Source organism: Anastrepha ludens, chromosome 3 (genome assembly GCF_028408465.1).
Source record: "Anastrepha ludens isolate Willacy chromosome 3, idAnaLude1.1, whole genome shotgun sequence".
NCBI classification, from domain to species: domain Eukaryota; kingdom Metazoa; phylum Arthropoda; class Insecta; order Diptera; family Tephritidae; genus Anastrepha; species Anastrepha ludens.
The window spans coordinates 68992302-69011916 of NC_071499.1; the positions used below are offsets into that span (position 1 = coordinate 68992302).

General features: G+C 36.4%; 1 protein-coding gene across 1 annotated transcript; it reads left to right on the forward strand.

The window, feature by feature from the left end:
• The first annotated feature begins 1927 nt into the window (after positions 1-1927).
• LOC128858179 (voltage-gated potassium channel subunit beta-2-like) lies at positions 1928-19606 on the forward strand. Its single transcript, XM_054094233.1, has 7 exons — positions 1928-3457; positions 15478-15548; positions 16399-16717; positions 18485-18612; positions 18712-19058; positions 19220-19438; positions 19505-19606. Exons 1-7 carry the CDS (start codon positions 2739-2741, stop codon positions 19604-19606), a joined length of 1905 nt encoding a protein of 634 aa, XP_053950208.1. The 5' UTR covers positions 1928-2738.
• Positions 19607-19615: the final 9 nt, after the last annotated feature.

The window sequence follows — 19615 nt, forward strand, 5'->3', positions numbered from 1 at the left end:
AAAAATTGCAGAAGTGAGCCATTGAGTGGACTTTAAATACAAATTATGTGTTATTGTTATTAGTATTGCAATTTTTTTATAGAGCGCAAGCAAACAATACTTATAATTTTTTGCAAAAGTTTTCAAAAGCAAAAAGTGAACTCATTGGAAATTTCATTAAGAGAAACAATCAATACACAGAAATATAAGCAATTATTAGAATTGAAACAATATTTATTTATTAACGGCAGAAAAACATAACTAACTTGTGAAAAAATACAAAAAGAGAAGAAATAATAATTTATGAAAACAAATAAACAAATTAATTTATGAAAACAAAAAATACAAAAATTGTTTCAATCTGTCAGAAAGCTTTGTATGAGATGTACATTCAGCGGCATTTTCCAACAAATAATACAATTTAACTGAAAAAACCCTCAGCTAATTGCAAGCAAAATCCTGCAACAATACTAATTTGCATACAAAACAATTCATATGCGAGTGAAAAAAAGTCATAGACATGAAACCATGCAATAAAATATCAAAAAACGACTGAAGGTATTTACATTTAAACCTCTTAAAATGGCATAGATTGCAAGCTGGTATAAAAACAGGTTTTGGAAAATCGCGTGAAATTAATTATAGTTTAAAACACAAAAAATTACAAAAATTTTTCAAATATTAAACTAAAATTTAAAAAGTCAAAAAATTCAGCAATGCCACAGGACAAGCATAATTTTTGTGTTAAGCTTAAATGAAAAATTTAAACTAACAAGAAATGCAGTAAAAATAATTTAAAAAAAAATTTAATAGCTAAAATATATTTTGCTGGACTAACTGAGATATAAAAATATAAAAAATTCAAACAATATAATTAAATTCATAAGAGAAGAATTTCATAAAAACATTTTTTTTTCGTTAACTAAATTCGTTAAATAAATATAAAAAATGCAACAAAGCTAATTTCTGAATAAGAAACGTTCAAATAATAATTATGATAAACTTTTCGTTGTAAAAAACTATCTTTACTGGACAAACTTGAGATATTGAAACATTAAAAAATTACAAACAAGTTTTCATGAACAAATTTTTTTTTTTTTCGTTAACTAAATTGCTAAATGAAAATAAAGAAAATGCATTAAAAACAATTTCAACATAAAAAATGCTTAAAAAATAGTTTTAAAAAACTTTTCAGAATTAAATATTTCTCTACGGTGAACTGATTGATAAATAAAAATATAAAAAACTGGATAGAGAATTGTTTTAAAAAATATTTCATTATAAAACAATTTCTTTCAGTGAACTCATTGATGTATGGAAATATAAAACACTGGATGAAAAATAATAAAAAACAAAATTCATCACAAATTATTATTTTTTCGGGGACAAAACTCTTATTTGAAAATGTGAAAAATTGCATACAAAGTTATTTGAAAACAGGGCTCAGAAAAAAATTTAGATGCTAAAAAAATAATTTCTGATAATATAAGAAATGGTTAAAAATAATTTTGAAAAATATTTCATAATTAAATTATTTATTTCAGTGAACAAGTTGATATGTATATTAATATATGTATATGTAAAATAATGCATAAAAACAATTTCTTCGTAAAATAATTATTAAAAAATTATTTTAAAAAAGTGTTCATTAGAAAATGATATCTTACAATCAAAAGAATAAATCTCTAATAAAACAAATAATTTTATTCAATAAATGGATTCAAATATGGATATATAAAAACAATGCATAAGAAATACTTTTTTCATAAAATAATTAATAAAAAATTATTTAGAAAAGGTGTTCATAACATAATTCATAAAATAATTATTTAGAAAAAGTGTTTATAAGAAATTGTTTTTTTCAATTAAGTTATCATAAAATATTTTATTTCAATAAGCATGTTAAACTAATAAAATATATAAGCCATGCATAAAAATAATTTAGAAAAAAATGTCGTACTAAAATATTTCTTTTCGATGAACTGAATTGCATATTAAAAAACAAATATAAACAAATGGATAAAAATAATTTGGAAAAAAATGTCAGTAACCTCGTTCAAAACCTCATTTGATGAACCAAAAGAAGCTATAAAAAATAAATGAAATATGCACGCAAAGTAATATTAAAAAAATATTCTAATAAAATAAAACGACAGAAATAATAAATAAATTCGTTTATAGAATTATTTATGAAAAGTAAAACATTGGTGCTCGCTCATTCAAAAACCGTAATTAAATAATCACAAAAATACTAAAAATACTAAACAAGCTCAACTTCTGCACATTTTTTAGTCACCAAAAAATTAGAGCTTCGAATCGACTCAATAATAGTAGTAGTCGTAGTTGTAGTACAAAAAAAAGTAAACAAAGTGAAAATAACGCAATAATAGGAATTAGTAAAACCAACTTTTTACACTGCGCGCCACGTTTCATTCCCGAAACTCTCCTCCATAAGCCTATTAACGAATCCAGCAATTTGCTACCAATAAAACTATCCAAATTTCACGGCTTTTCAGTTTCCGTAAATAGTTGCTGAACAGCCGCAAGCAATGAAGCAACAACAAACCACAACTAAAAGCAAAAAAGCATAAAATTCAAGGAAACACAACCAATTTCGAGACGGGTGTAAATAATATACAACGGGAAACAATAAAAAGCGCATATACAATCATACAATCACGCAAAAAAGCCACAAAAATAATTTGAAAAAATTCTAGAGCCCGAAAAAGTTTTCATCTCTCATTGTGGCATACCATAAAATGCCAATAGCAACCAAAGCCGCCACAAAGCAATATACACAGTTGCAACAACAGCAACAACAAACCGCAAACACCATGACCGCGCCTGATGACAACAACACAACAACGCATGCTAGCAGCAGCAGCCACAATACCACCACAACCACAAATGCAACAGCAAACAATCCACACGCTCACGCTGCCGTCGCCTCTGCCGCGGCTAACCTCAACAACAGCAGCGCTGCCAATTTGAGTGGCGGCATTTCATCGCTACCGCCGCTACAACCGCCACCACCTCCACCGCCTGCGCTTAGCAGCGGCAACCTGAGCATACTGAATGGTAGCATTGGCATTGCCAGCGCTCACGCCCATGCGTCGCACACTTACGGCCATGCACCGAGCGCTGTCATGGCTAGTGCCACCGCCGCCGCCGCTTTCGCCGCCAATGCCAACTCGAACTCTACCATGCACGGCAACAACTATAGCATGCCAACATACGCGAATATTACTGTTATTCCCTCGAATGCAGCTGCCCTCGCCGCCACCAACGTCCAGGCAACGAATTCTGTCAATGCCAATGCACCCATCGCCGTTTTTATGGGTGGTTTGGCAGGCGGGGCGGCAGCAGCAACGAGTGCTGGTAGAGGTGGTGGCGGTGCTATTGGTGTTGGCAATACCAATGACAACAACAACAATATGGATAACACAAGCGAAGAATCGAATGCGGTGACAATTTACAGGTAAACACGCACACACCTGGTCGGGTGTTGTAGGGTGGTTGAAGCACCAGCACTTTTGGTTATTGCAAGGAAGCCGTTATAGTTTCCCGTAATTGAATTTTATATTCAGCAGCAATCGCTTAATTGCTGCTATGTGTGGTAAATAATACAGCTTGCGACAATGTTAATGGCTTTTCATTAGCATTTATTCCATTTTAGTTTCCAATTCAATCAGAATACGTCAGTGCAGAGCACGCGTTATTCTCAAGTGGCCCTCTGAAATCAGCATAGACCTGTTTATCGAAGAGCTCCACATGCACATGACCTCCAGGGGGCATTAGTTCTTAACACAAATTAACACATAACTTCGCCATGTATGTACAAGTGTTAATGCAAAATATTGCTTACATATTCAGTTTGCATACAAGTAAAGAGTCTTTCAAAAGACTCATATACCTAGATGGTGTTTTATAATAAAATATGTACAAATTTTGGTTCGATTGTCTAATTGTTAAGAATGTCGAGATATCGATGATGTTGGTTGTTCAGCAATACTTTGCGCTACAGCAGCAATATTCTCAACAGAGTGTTCAATTTTTGGTCTGCCAGTCATTTTTTTTGTCCTGGACAGAACCACTTTCTTGACATTTTTTCACCAAGCCTCGAATTGTCGACTCATTCGGACAATTACTTCCACCAAAAAAATCACAAATTTTAGGATATATGGTATTATTCTTAAAGATCAACCATTTTCATAATAAAATTCATAATTTTAATGTATTGTTTTATCGTATAAAATCGTACATCTGTCTACTTAACAAAAGCCAAAGATGATATAAAGAAAAGGTAATGTTCTGTCGGACGTCGTCAGTGTTTGTGCAAGCTTTTTTTTAAATTTGTGCAACACCGTTTTTTAAAATACCTGTAATTCAGAAAGCCCTCTCAGTGTTGAATCTAAATATAATGTTCGGCCTTTCAAATGAAAATATTTCATGACGGCTCGTTTCTCCAACTTTTCCATTTTCACATCTGCATTTCTTCAAGACTCTTCTTCAATAGCTAATATATAGGTATTAGACCGGGTCGATTTGTGGGGAGGCAAAAAAATCGCCCATTGCTCTGTGAAAATCATATTCTAGGGATCAAAATAAGAAACTTTACCGAAGGAACCATACCTCTAAAACGAATTCTGATGTCCCCCAATTTGGGTCGAACTTTTTAGTTTCTTTTCTCATGTAAAGGGCAAAAATGGTGATATTTTGAAATGATTGTATGGGAAACCCCCCAGGGGAGTTCCAGGGGGTGTGCCACTGGCATGGGTGGATCGGCCGTCCAAAGTTAGTGTTGGTCGGTCATACATTTGGACTCGATTGGAGCACTCTAAATGGGTTAAATCGACCCGCCCTAATAGGTATGTATACACTAAAAGATCAATCGGCCCGAAAGTTGGAATGCCAGATAGTCAGGCATAGTGTTACAGAATACCAGTCAAAATTCAGACTTGCTAGTACCACTTCTGGATCAGCATAGCAACTTCTCATCTTGCCCTCGTAAAGCACGCTGAGTTGGCCTACCAAATTCGTTTTTAATGCGAAAAATGATAGCGGAATTCATTGTTAGTAAATTGCACAAAAACTACTAAGCATATTTCAATTATGTCCAAGTCATCCGCTAGATGACGCTGCAGGCGAAATATTTGGAAAAATCGTATTTATAGTGCAATTTCCTTCATGATACGAAGTAATTTTGCGAAAAATTGTTGAAATAGCTCAACTCCAGGGCCACTAAACAGGTCAGTATGAGAAAAGTGTGACCGTGCGTGGCTACACTTCGCCGTTGGTATGGATCTAAAGACTAGAAGTTTCTCGCACAGCATATATGTAACTTGCTCTCTCACTATCAACTCTGATCATTTATACAAGTACATGGTGAAAAGATGTAAGAGGTGTGGCCTAGACTAGACCATTAACCGGCTCTCAACGAATTTGAAAGAATCAACTGATTTGCTGATGGAAAAGATGTTATGACAGCAGTTGGTTTGCGACAGAGTGCGGGAAAAATTGAGATTGTTTGGTGATATACGAAAAAGTCAACCCAGTCTCCACTCACTGTTCTCCGTTGCCGTCTGATTGGGCGAGTGGGTGAATACGTGAGAAATGAGCGGGCAGAATTATGCTGCCAACTCCCTTGTGACGTGGCAGCCGAAGTTACTCTCACAATTTTGTTTTTCATCATAGCGGATGATCAAACTTGTAATATATCATCCTTAAAAACAACACACAAAGATTGTTTGACAAGTTCTGAAAATTTATTTGTTTTTCTCTTTACTTTAATAATTTTTGTATGCACTGATCATACCTTGTAAATCCAAGTTTCAAACTTTGTGCAAACTAAAAACACAACTTAGCAAATTTTTATCAAAAGCTCAGTTTAATACGACTTTTTAGATAAATTTCGGGTATGCAGTTTTACACCGCGGCCGCCGTAGCCGAATGGGTTGGTGCGTGATTACCATTCGGAATTCACCGAGAGGTCGTTAGTTCGAATCTCGGTGAAGGCAAAATTAATAAAAAACATTTTTCTAATAGCGGTCGCCCCTCGGCAGGCAATGGCAAACCTCCGAGTGTATTTCTGCCATGAAAAAGCTCCTCATAAAAATATCTGCCGTTCGGAGTCGGCTTAAAACTGTAGGTCCCTCCATTTGTGGAACAACATCAAGACGCACACCACAAATAGGAGGAGGAGCTCGGCCAAACACCTAACAGAAATGTACGCGCCAATTATTTATTTTTTTTTTATTTTTTAGTTTTACACCCCATTGAATTTTATTATAATAAAGTGCAATTCTTATGTGGCTCAAAACTTAGTTTGATTTTATACAACTTTTTTGCTGGCGGTGTTAGGAGTTGTCATCCATATAAAAAAATGTCGAGCATTCGTTATATGGAGAATATGACCCAGACCACCAGCAAAAAGAAAAAAATTATCAGAAACCAACGCAAGTTTTAAGCTCACAGAAAGTTGCACTTTATTCGAACTGTAAAATTGCATACTGTAAAATTGCATACCCGAAATTTATCTAAAAATTCTTAATAAAAATGAACTTTTGGTGGAAATTTGTTACATTTTTTTAATTTGTACAAGGCTTGAAACTTGAGAATGAACTATATTTTCATAAAAAAAAAACCATTAAACTTAATTAGGAAACAAACAAATTTTCAAAATAAGTCTCAGTACTACAGCCAATAAGTCTCAGTACTACAGTTATTCAACACAATGTATTTCATATATACATAGACACATCGCAAACATTATTTTCAAGGAAACTTTATAAAAAAAAAATATTTTTTGCTCTGAGATTGTTTCAATGCATGTATGCACATATTTTGTCCTCTCATCTATAAGATAGTAACGGGCATCATCTATGAAAATACAGTGGCTCAATAAAGAACTTGTACATCAAATTCAAAATTTTTGTAAGAAAAGCAAGTTACAAATTTTTATTTTTATATTTTTCTATTGGGTATTCAAATAGGATTCTAAAAATAGTAATAATTTACAAATCTATTATCTCCTTGATATAAAAAATTTATCATGCAGCATTCTCAAAATTGGTGTCAAAAAATAAGTCGGATATCTGGCACTATTGCGATTGTTTGGCACTTTAAAACGGGTAATCCCACAATTAATTTACTCTCGGTAGAATAGAGCAAAGAAAGAACCAAACATAATAAATTAAAATAAAATTCCAGTCGCGTTTTGTTGAACAAAAGTCCAAATTATAAACATGGGGAGACAGCGTGGACAAAGCTCATGAAAAGTGTAAAACCTTTCGGGATATCGCAGAAATAGTGGATAAACCCCGTTTAACCGTAAGACGTGATAAAATGTTTCGAAGAAACATAGTCCATGGAAAATTCGGAACGACCAAAACTCTTGTTGGATGCAGATGAACGGTGGATAGTGCAATGAATTAAGAAAAATCCAAATTTGAGTGCCCCTAAACTCGCAACAAAAGTCGCCCAACACCTTCATGTTAACTGCGACCCCGAAAGCCAAAGAATAATTATAATAGAAGAGTTACACACAAAAAAAAAGCTTTCATCAACGAGATTAACCAGCATAAGAGAATAAACTTTATTTTAAAATAAAAAGCACGTTTTATTTGCAGATGAAAGCAAGTTTAACATATTTAGGTCAGATGGACAATCATATGTGTGGAGAAGATCTAACGAAGAGTTACGATGTAATTGAACATATGTGTGCTAATTTGAAAAACCATCTGAAAAAGCATGTTATTAGGTGCGCAACTAAGTTCTCGCTGTTTTTTTAATCAAAATTTAACTTTATTCTGAAAAAATGGTTACAAGTGAATCATTGAAAATATTACCCATCACTGGCTCCTACTTTTTCCCATCTTTTTGGTAGATCTCGTATACCGTCGCGGTAAAACTGTTCATCTTTTGAGGTTATCCACGGATCAAGCCATTTTTGATGTCTTCATATGAATGGAACTGCTGGTCACGTTGACCATGTGTCATCGATCGGAACAAGTGATAATCGGTCGGCGCAATATCTGCATAATACGGCGGGTGGGGTAGAATTTCCCATTTCAGTGTTTTCAGGTAGATTTTAACGGGTTTGGCAACGTGAGGCCGACCGTTTTCATGCTGTAGAATCACTTTTTCATGCCTCTCCGCGTATTGCGGCCGCTTCTCGCGCAGTCTTCGGCTCAATCGCATCAATTGAAGTCGATACCGATCCCCAGTGATGGTTTCGCTTGCTTTTAACAGTTAATAATAAATAACACCAACTTGGCTCCACCAAATACATAGCATAACCTTCGCAGCGTGAATATTTGGCTGAGGCGATGACGTCGAAGCATGAACGGGCAGTCCCCATGACTTTCATTTCTTTGGATTGCTGTAATGAATCCATTTTTCATCACCCGTCACGATCCGATGAAGAAACCCCTTCCTTTTTTGCCGTTGGAGCAGTTGTTCACAGACGAAAAAACGACGTTCGCCATCCCTTGGTTTTAACTCATAAGGAACCCAAGTCCCTTGTTTCTGAATCATTCCCAAAGCAAGCAATTGCTTGGAAATGGATTGGCGGGTAACTCCTAATACTGAAGCAAGCTCTACTTGCGTTTGACACGGATCCTCATTGAGCAATGCCTCCAATTCAGCCTCTTCGAAGGTTTTTGGCCTTCCTTCACGCGGACAGTCGTCAACATTAAAATCACCGTCTTTGAAGCGACGGAACGTTGTTCACTTAAAGCAGCATCTCCATAAACTTGTTGTAGCTCTCGATACGTTTCAGCCGTCGTTTTTTTTCAAATGAAAGTGGAAAATCAACACTTCCCGCAAATTACGATTTTTCGGCACAAAACCAGACATTTTCACAAAACCAAAAGTATATGATACCAAAACAAAATCACTAATGTCTCGAAGCTGTTTGTTTACCATATGTCTAAGCTTGGTTTATGACGTTTGGGTTTTGTTAGAATCGACTAGCACACACTGCTGGCGGCATCTATTGACAAACAGCTGGAACTTACTTGCGCACCTAATATTAGAAACAAGAAAGCCGCAGAAGATGCTATTAAAGAAGAGTGGGGGGAAATAGATCCTTTAACATGCAAGAAGCTGGTCGAATCCATGCCAAGAAGAATAAATGCTGTGAGAAAAAATAAATGCTTGCCGACTAAATATTAATTATATTGTTTTTCCTTAAATATTATTTGTCTAACCCTACTTTATATAAATGTCCGAGTTATTTTTTGTCATGTATTTTGCTAAGTTTTTATGTTTGTATATTTGTTTATGTTTTTTGTAGTTTTGAAAAACTCGCTTGAAGACCGAAAATAAATGTGACACATAAGCACATTAGATTTGCATTTTAAAATATATTTTTGGATTTAAAACCATATCACTTGGGTGTCCGAGTTCTTTATTGAGCCACCGCATAATATATTTTCTTAAAATCAAGTAAGCATTTCAACTAAGATAACCGCCCTGCAGACCAAAGATATTCAATTGCTTGAATTTTTTCAAATTGCCACCGGACCCCAGGCTGAGCAAAACGAGAGCATTATTCGCCTGTTCTTGGTTTTGAACCCTTTGATCTTTCTCATTTATAGCTGAGTGAAATATTCACTCACTTAAAAATTACATTATCGCCTTGAGCCTTAAACTCTCCAACACTCTACAAAAATATTGACAGTGGACAAGCACAGCGTAGGCCACTCGGCCATACTTTTGAGAGTGGCAGTATTATGAAAAGCACTCGCTAAGGCTTATGTCAATTTAATGACAGCGTTTCCCTATAAACGGTAGGCTCAACCAATATCTCCAATCATCTATGTAAGTAGAAATGACACAATACTCATATAGGTACACACTCGCAGTTGCTGCTCAGCCTAGTATAGTCGTCCTTTCAACAGTGGAGATAGAAGAAATGTCAACTAGTTTCCATGCAAATGGTGGGTATACATGAATATTCGTAGTTTTTAAAGGATTTTTTTCATCGGCTTGTCTGTAAATATTAAAATTTATAGCTTTAAAATAACAACCTTTTACAAATTGCGATGTTATGGAAACTTCCATGACAAAAAGCACAAATTGTGTGGTTTTAAAATTTTAATATAATAAAAAAAAGTTTTTATACTTTACAATACACGTAAGAGCCACCAAGTTGTCCCACACAGTTCGAATGCCACCGACTGGGCTTCCTACAACAATAATTTAAAATGTAAATTAAAACGTTGCCGCCAATGCCAACGCTGTTAACATTATGAGTTCCGTAACTACATTTGCTGACAACAGCAAAAATTTGCCTACAAATTATCGTGGGTCTGTTACATGGCCAGCCGGCAGTTATTTTTTGCGCTCACAGCCAAAAGGCTGTAGGAATCAAAGCATGTATACACATACGCGTGCTCATGGCCTCACTCACCACAACTAATGAAGTTGTGGAGAGCGACATTGAGCATTGCATTAAGCACACGCCATTGTACCGTAATTGCAACATTCGAGAACCAGAAACAAAAACAATAATAAAAACTGCCAGTTATGAAGTATAGCAGTAACTGAAACGGGGCACAAAAAAAACACACCTTTAATACAAAAACAATATTAACTGCGTGTTTGCGTGCTTGTATGTGTGTGCGTGTGCAATTAAGCCAAGTGCAATTAGCAACGCAACAATAATTGCTTTTCCAACTCGAATTCATTCAGCAAAAATAAAATGGTTTGCAAAAAATAGAATAAATAAAGTAAAAATGTATACGTTAATAGATAACAACAACAGCAAGTACTAGTGGCCGTTTGAAGTAAAGTCAAGGAAATGCACAGCATTGTACGAGTAAACCATATTCTGCGATTTAAAGTTGCAAGAAGCAACATGCCACTGCTCCGCATTTAAAGTGGTTAAATTATTTAAAAATCAGAGTTCACCACAGAAACCATTTTAATGCTTCGTTAAACCAGCCAGAAGCTTAGTGCATGCGTGTATGTGTACGTGTGCATATGTGTGTGTGCGCTTGCTTTAAACTGGGGCAGCTACCAGCAACTTGGCTATGGTTGCGGCTACAATATTCGCACACATCCGCACGTGTAAGCGTTTGTTTACACTAACACACATACACTTTCATGCTAGTGTATGTGCATATTAACGGCAAAATTTGCAAATTATTGTGCTAAGTAAACTTTTTAGGAAGGAATCATCTCATGAATTACTTACTTCAATTTTGTTTGTGGAAATTAAAGGCTGTTGGTGAATTAACACTGTTATGCAAAAATTTAAATTCTTATAAAAGAAGAAAATATTATAGACTGCAATAATTTTGAAGGAATTTAATCCAACTTTTGTCACAAACAAAGAACCAAAATAATTAAATTACAATACATTAAGCAACTAATCTTCTCGCACAGTCAGGCGGCCATCAAATTAATGGAAGCAGCTATAATAAGATCAAATATTGCTCAGGAATGCCTGGCAGCTCTAATTGATATTAGCACCATCTTCAAGGTCAGCCTTATCTGGGTTCCGGGACGTAGAGATATCGAAGGAAATTGCAAGGCCGATGAGCTAGCCAGAAAGGGTACTACTGTTCCACTGCTTGAAAACAGAGACAATATTGGAATTCCCGTGGCAACCAGCAAATTAAGGATCAAAAATAATATTCTCCATAAGGCCAAGAGAGAAGAAAATACTTGTGTTACAACCAGACTTATTTGACCGCAAATTGATAAGAAAAGTTCAGCAGAATTACTCAAACTTTCAAGAGAGAATATCTCGAAGGTGGTGGCTTGTGTTATCGGTCATACGCTGTTAGGCAAGCACTCGTCTATGAGTAGGCTAGGAGTATTTTCTCATGAATACTGCAGAAGTTGTAGAGGCGAGGAAGAGGAAGATACAATCGAACATTTCTCATATTCCAGCCTTAGTTAGGAAAAGAGCAAGGTTTTTAGAAAAACACTCTTCGGACTCTCTTACGGAATTATCCGTGTTAGGATAAAAACCTATCCTACGCTTTATAAGAGCGTCTAAATGGTTGATAAATAATCACTAGGGTTCCCGTGTTGTACAGTGGTACTTCAATGGACCTACTTGGTCAAAGTGAGTTGGCTATTCTAAACCGACTGCCACAGGAACCTAACCTAACTCAAGCAACTAATTCGACAACAAATTCTATCCCGGACTGCCATCATTTTTTCTTATGTGGCTCGATTTCTCAGCCAGAAAAATTAAAAAAAAAAATTTTTGATGGTAGTATTTTTCCTTTGGATTTGGCCGAAATCAAAGTAAACTTTGTCGGCGCTCCTCTCACAAGTAGTGAGAGAGAGTAGAAAATTAATCGAACAAAAAAATTCTGTTGTCTAATACCTTCTGCTCAAATATGAACGAGACGTTATCAGTAAAACGGTCCGCGGATGACATATGGCAAAAATAAATTTTGTGTTTTTTGGTAGGGCTGTTATAAGCTTACATGGCAAATTTCAGCGTGATATGTCACATAGTTCGTGTTCTGTGCTACTGTAAACAAGTCAAGCTCGAGTGTGTTCTTCGAATTTAATGATGGAAATTCAAAGAATTTGTTTGAAATTTTGTTATTCCAACAAAATTTCGGCTTCAGACGCCTTAAAAATGTTGCAGACAACCTATGGGGACTCTGCTCTATCGCGTGCACGTGTTTTTCAGTGGTACAAATCGGTGGCCACTGGAGTTTAATAATAAATTTAATATTTGGCCTACTGCTTTTTTTTCGAAAAAATAGCAAAATGGCTGGCTCTAACAGCTTACATCCGAATTTTTAGGAGAAAACCAAAATTTATTGTCTAAAAAAGTCGAAGTGCTAACAAAGTCAATAATAAATAGTTTCCCTGATCAAGAGTGTACATTTTTAGGCAAATTTCGAAATTAACAGATTTTTCTACAAGCTTTTGGGAACACGAAGACTTAAAAGACACATTGAAAGTAGAAATCGTTTATTTATTTTTATTTAGATGTAAAAATAATGAAAAATATACGCTAAAAACATTGAAAGGTACTAGCCGCCACAGATATCGAACTTTGGGAAATACTTGTTTAGATTAAAAAAAAAAAAAATTATTTGTTGAAGAAAAATGTATCCTTGAAATGCGTTTATTCTTACTCTTAAAAAGTATTTCTCTAAATAAAAGCAAAGTGAGAAGAAATTCAGAAATTTTCGTTTATTCCAATGCTGGAAAAACCACCCAGCTACCTGTATGAATACTGAACACTATAGGATTGTGTCGAACGCAATTAAAGTCGCAATATATATTGCAACTACAATGACCCTTGAACTTACAAACTGCCCACAAATTTCGAGCACGAAGTATCTCATCGTGGATTGCGATTGATTGCAACATTAACGCAACACCAATCAACTGAGCAATCAGACTACTAGCTGGTCAGTTTAAGCCAATAATAATATTAAATATTAAGTAAGCGAGAGGAAATTGTATTTGCAAACCACTTACGAGCGTAAAAAGTCAATTGAAGGATTACAATTTTAAGCCGAGCAAAGTAGCGACCTCAGACCAGGTGGTTTATGAAGCAAAAATAAGCGAAAGCGGAATGGAATGGAGTGGAGCGGAGGCAAAATTAAGTGCCAGTGAGATTGAAATAAAGTTTCCAAAAACAAATAAGCACTCGAACGAAATAGCGGCGACAATCAACGCACAGCAAGCAGGTCACCTGAAATGAGTTGAAATTTTAATCGCTTGATGGGCAAGCAATGAGTGTTGGAAACTTTTTGCGTGCAAATTGACGCCAACGAAATTCTATCTACTAAGCTCAGGTGTAAATCTTCGCTAATACTCCTTTTTATTTTATTTAGAAAAATATGTATTTTTTTGTAGGCGTAAATAGGTCAACTAAAATCCACTTCTGCAAAAAAATCATATGCCTACATAATAGGTATATCCACATACCCGCCCATTTATTTCTAAAGTGTCATAATACAAAACAAAAAAAAATTTAGATAAGTATGCAGAAGAACCACAAGCTCGAGTTTATGTTGTGTTAAAAATTCATGGTTAATATATGAAGATATGTCTTTAATTTTACTTAGGGTGGCATAGTTAATTTTGAAACCGTTTTTCTCAACATTTTGGTTTTTTGAGTTATGCCACTATTGAAGTAAATGAGCGATATATGCATTAGGGTGCCTCACAAAAAAAAGAAATATGGTTTCTCCAACGGACGTGTTGCAAGATCTATTATAATTTATCACTTTCACTACAATAATTTGGAAAAATATTAGGATTTGCATGAGTTGGACCGATTTGGAAATACCTCCAAATATCGATTTCCTTTTAAATATAATCACATTTTTAACTTATTATTTCAAAAATCACACCAAATGATAGCAGAGCTTAAGCTTAAAAGGTTAGTATGGGGTCATGATAATCTCAGTCAATTCGTCTTCCTGACTATGCCAGCGTCTACACGGAAGTTGGTGCAAGAGTAGCTATCTTCTCAGACAGTCAAGCAGCTATAAAGGCCATAGACTCCAACTCCATTCCATCCAAACTGGTCTTACAGTGTAGAGAGGAGCTGGAAATGCTTAGTCATTAGCTTGAAATCACTTTGATATGGGTTCCCGGTCACAGGAACACCCCGTATGTTGAATGAGATAGCGGATGAGCTAGCAAGAAAAGGTTCGACACTAGACTAAGCAGAGGCGGTGGCAGTCTCCACCCCACCCCATTGCTTCACACTATCTTGCTTTAGCCGAAAGAAGATGGAAGCAACTAACTACATGCATTACAACAAAAAACACATGGCCGTCGTACAAAATCCAGAGGACGAATGATCTGTTAGGATGCTCTCGGCGAAACATCTCACGCATCTCTGGAACCCTTACAGGCCATTAAAAAGTAGGGGATCATGCAGCTAGACTCAACTTACCCTTCAATCCTATCTGCAGAAGCTGTCAAGCGGAAGCAGCGAAGGAAAGTCTTTTCCACTACTTATGTGAATGTCCAGGGCTAGCTTAGGCACGACTCCGCTCCTTTGGTAAGCCTTTCTTGTAGTAAATTAATGAGATCTCAAGCATCGAAATAAAGAATTTGCTGCTATACTTGGACCTCACTAAATGGATCTGACTTAGAACAAAAAAAAAACAATCAAACCTCATTATACGAGGGTGGTGGTAGTAAAACGGTGCTGGTCACTAATTGGGATTATTTCAGGGGAAACACTCAACCACTTCAACAAGAACAACAACAACATGATAATGCGATTTTGGTAGTATTTTCAAATCGGTCCAGCTCACGTAAAGCTCAATATTTTTCCGAAAGATTTGCCCACAATCAGCCTTAAAATATAATAGACTTTATAATTTCGTTGAAAAAACAGCATCGATACTTTTATTTTTTGCTTTTATATGGAGAATGATGCACCCTAATGTACATATGTATATGCCAAATTAATAAGTACAAAATTGAATTTTTAAAAAACAATTCCGCCATGTTCTTAATTTTTGCTTTCCTTCTAAATTTCAATTACAGGTGCCGGGCCCCAATAGCGTCACTTGACTGCATGGAGGAGTTCAGTGGTACGGGAGGTCATCTTGATTTCGGTATCAAATTTCTCACTACCAATTTCTGCCGCTTGTACTCGTGTTCTAATGATTAGTGTTCTCATTTTGTTCTCATGTTTTTCTCGTGTGCAAACGTATTTGTTCAAGTATTTTCTTTTCTTCAAATATTAGAAACTGCTAAAATCACATAGTTAATTTTTAGACTCATTATTATTGTATAAAAAAGAAAATATTTGAACAATTTTTTGCATTTGTGTTTTTGTAAAATATGTTTGTTGTTTTTTGTTTTCAATAACAAGTCATGTATTCATTCATTCATTCAATTCATTAGTCCATCTACTCATCAATTAATCAGTATTGTTGTTGTTTAAATAGATTTCATTTATTGTAAATGTCTATCAATCCAAACATCGACAATGTAACGCAAAACTAGGTAAAGTTTTCAATTCACATATAATTTACTAGGTATATGAAATTCATGTCCTGCCAATTGAGGTTATGAAAATTTTTCGAACTCAGTGCAACACGCACATGAAAATTGAAAATATGCACATAAGTATGTCAAAATGCCAACTCAAATTCAATGTTGTCGACGAGGCTGAGTATCGTTTTTTGTAATTAATTAATTAAAGTTTGCTTACACACACCTACTATACATATAAACATTCCAATCCGTATGCCGTGCACAAGTTTTTCCACACCAAATTTATCAAAACGAAAAAAAAACATACTCGTATTTGCACGCCACTGTACTCGCTGCTCGCAATTGGTCGTTATCTCATTTGTTTTGCACGTCAATGTCGCTTAGTTTAATTAATTAACTGTTATTTCTCTTGCTTTGACCCAATTTAATAATGTTCTTTTCCCCTTCTCTGCGCGCCCTGTGAAGGCCGTTCGATAAGTTTGGGCTCGAATCCGGCACTGCCGCTGCGACATGGCTCCACACCAACGCCCGGCTTGCGCTACAAGAATCTTGGAAAGAGCGGCTTGCGCGTCTCCAATGTCGGTCTGGGCACGTGGCCCGTCTTTTCGCCCGGCGTTAGTGACGAACAAGCCGAGGCCATATTGCGTTTGGCCATCGAGAGTGGCATTAATTTGTTTGATATCTCTGAGGCGCATTCAGAGACGGAAATTGGAAAGATTTTGCAGCGCACCGGTTGGAAGAGGACCGCATATGTGATTACCACAAAAGTCTACTGGAGCACTAAGTGAGTATTGAATAATTTAAAAAACTAATAACGAACTTTGATGTCTGTCCGCCCCCTCCTCGCTAGTTCAAGAAAATACGATTGAATTCCATTTTGAATCAGATCAAAAGTTCATCTCAGTGTCACTGCTACAGAATCATCCAATCAGACTGCTATCTTAGCCAGCTCATCCGCTCCATACGAATAATTTCCTTCATTGCTCCTATGACCGGAAACTCAGAAGAGAGGAATCTGAAGCTTTCCATCGGGTGATATACTGGGCGTAGTTACCGATCTGTCTCTTGTCTGTATGTTACGTATGATTGATCGAAGGAGTAAGGTGTAGTATATACCTCTGTTGCATAAGATCTTATTTCATGCATATTTGTACGATACCTAGTTTGCTATTTGATTACGATGGAGGTATGGATGTACATCCACATCCACATCCCGAATTTTGAATTCATTTCCACTTTCGATTGAATATCCTTTTACAATATAAAGAAAGCTCCGTTATTATACTTTCCAGCTGAGATTAATCCCCAGCATCACCCTTCAGTAACCAAAATTTTTAAAGAGGAGAACCGCTTTACCGCCCAAAGAATGACGAATATAGAAACGTCTGAGCGAGCTTTAGTGTACCACACACGAATATGAGTATTAGAACGCCTCATCTAAATTTATACATCGCGGCATATAAACAACTACTTTTCGTTGATACAACAGGAAGACGCTTGTCGAGTCTCTTCCCCATTTCTTTTACAAAATTCGGAGTATTGCATATATTCGGTGGGCGACGCAATTACTAGACCTTAGCTCACGTTGATAAGCTAAATTGACGGATAATATACTCGAATGCAATGTTTAAAAGACTAACTCCATAATAGTTGACACAGATTGGGGATTATCCTTATATTCCAATCTATAGGGATATATTCATCCAATTATATTTTGCATAGGAGCTGATGCACACAGCTTACCAGCTGCTTGCCGACGTACTCATACAGCTCAGCCGATGGCCGCTCGGCTCCCGTTCTTTAACCGCGCTATTCCTATTCGTACTCTAGTAGGGTAAAGGAACTACAGTTGTCATCTATAGGGAGTTAGGGATCCTCATCTTCTCTGTGACTCCCACTGCAATCACAATTAAGCAGATGACAGAAGTATTTCCAATATAACTTAAATATGCCGCCAGTCACCAGGTGCCTTCAAATCGCCCAACGTTTTGCATTTTTGGGTGTTAGTCTTATCGATAGGTATCTCACGTCCTTCGCACTCATGTACTTCGGTCTATAATTATCGATAATGTGTGTTCTCATTTCTCAACATTCAGGAAGCCTAACTCACGACTCGGTCTGTGTCCGATGCTAGTGTGGAATTCTGCACTGTGCCAGTTGTTTTTTCGATTTAGTCGAAGCCTCAATTCTTCTTCGACGGTGGTACACATTCAGCTGGAATGTGACACATGTGGTCGAATTGTCTTGTTGAGCAGTGCTCTCTGAGAGCAGAAGTAAGAGTCGTGTGGCGAATCTGCTGACTATCTTTTGCGATCGCAGCTTTTCTATACAGAAACATGTGCAGATTTTCGCTGAAACCTGAGTTGATGTTTAACCCTCGGATCGTGCGTACATAAATTCAAATTCTCGCACAGAATTAGAGCTACTGATACATTTTGCCTAGAAATATATTTTGAAATATAAATTCGGCAAATGATTCATCTAAGAACAATAAAACTCCTTTTGTTTTTAAAATTTTCTACACGTTTTTTGTTTTGAATTTCTTCCGTAGATCCGAGGAACGTGGCCTTTCACGCAAGCACATTATCGAATGTGTCAAGGCTAGTTTGCAACGCTTGCAATTACAATATATAGATATTGTGATTATACACAAGGCTGACGCTATGTGCCCTATGGAAGGTGAGATATATGAGCATACACAAGGCTCCTTTAATTCCTACTATTTCAAAGGAAAACAATAATTTTAACGTCTTCTTTTCATTTTACTCTTCCGCATAGAAGTTGTACGCGCCATGAACTACGTCATACAACAAGGCTGGGCTATGTATTGGGGCACCGCACGTTGGTCACAAGTCGAAATTATGGAAGCCTACACTAACTGCCGGCAGTTCAACTGTATTACACCCATAGTCGAGCAATCCGAGTATCATATGTTTTGTCGTGAAAAATGTGAACTTTATTTACCCGAAATGTATAACAAAATTGGCGTGGGCCTGATGGCTTGGGGTCCGCTTTCGATGGCATTGGCCGATACGCAAAATGGTGAAAAGCTCTTCTTGCCAAAGGGATCATTCAAGACGAAAAGCCAAAGTTACTCGTGGACAGAGGACGAAATAAACCGAAATGTAAGTGCACAAATTAAAAAAAAATAGGTTTAAAAATATACAACTATTTTTTAGCTATCAACATATTGAAAGGTCTTTGCATATTGTTAATATATTTACATCACTTGCGTGAATATTTAAAACGTTACTTCCGACACTAATTTTCTTTTATATGATTTTAGGCGGCCTTATCGCCACAAGGCAGCTGGAGTAAAGACCGCGTAGATGAGGGACGCCGACATTGTGACCGTTTACGCGATTTGGCAGCGCTGGCCGAGAAATTGGGTTGCAGCCCAACACAGCTCTCCATTGCTTGGTCACTAAAACATGAGCCGGTACAATGCCTGCTTTTAGGCGCAACTTCGGCGGAACAATTGCATCAGAGTTTGCAATCCTTGCAAGTGAGTTTCATCTTATTTATACTCGTATTCTCATTCAATCTCTCTCTGTTTTTGCAACACCTTCAGCTACTGCCACGTCTCTCAACCAGCGTCATGATGGAGCTGGAGCGCATATTAGAAAACAAACCGGTGCGGCCGCCAATGATATCGACGCTCGCACTTCGGTGACAATCAGCC

Coding starts and splice junctions, on each gene's coding strand:
- LOC128858179 (XM_054094233.1), top strand. CDS start 2,739: ATGCCAATAGCAACCAAAGCCGCCACAAAGCAATATACACAGTTGCAA. Junction 3,458..15,477: donor AATGCGGTGACAATTTACAG/GTAAACACGCAC, acceptor TTTCAATTACAG/GTGCCGGGCCCCAATAGCGT. Junction 19,059..19,219: donor AGGACGAAATAAACCGAAAT/GTAAGTGCACAA, acceptor ATATGATTTTAG/GCGGCCTTATCGCCACAAGG.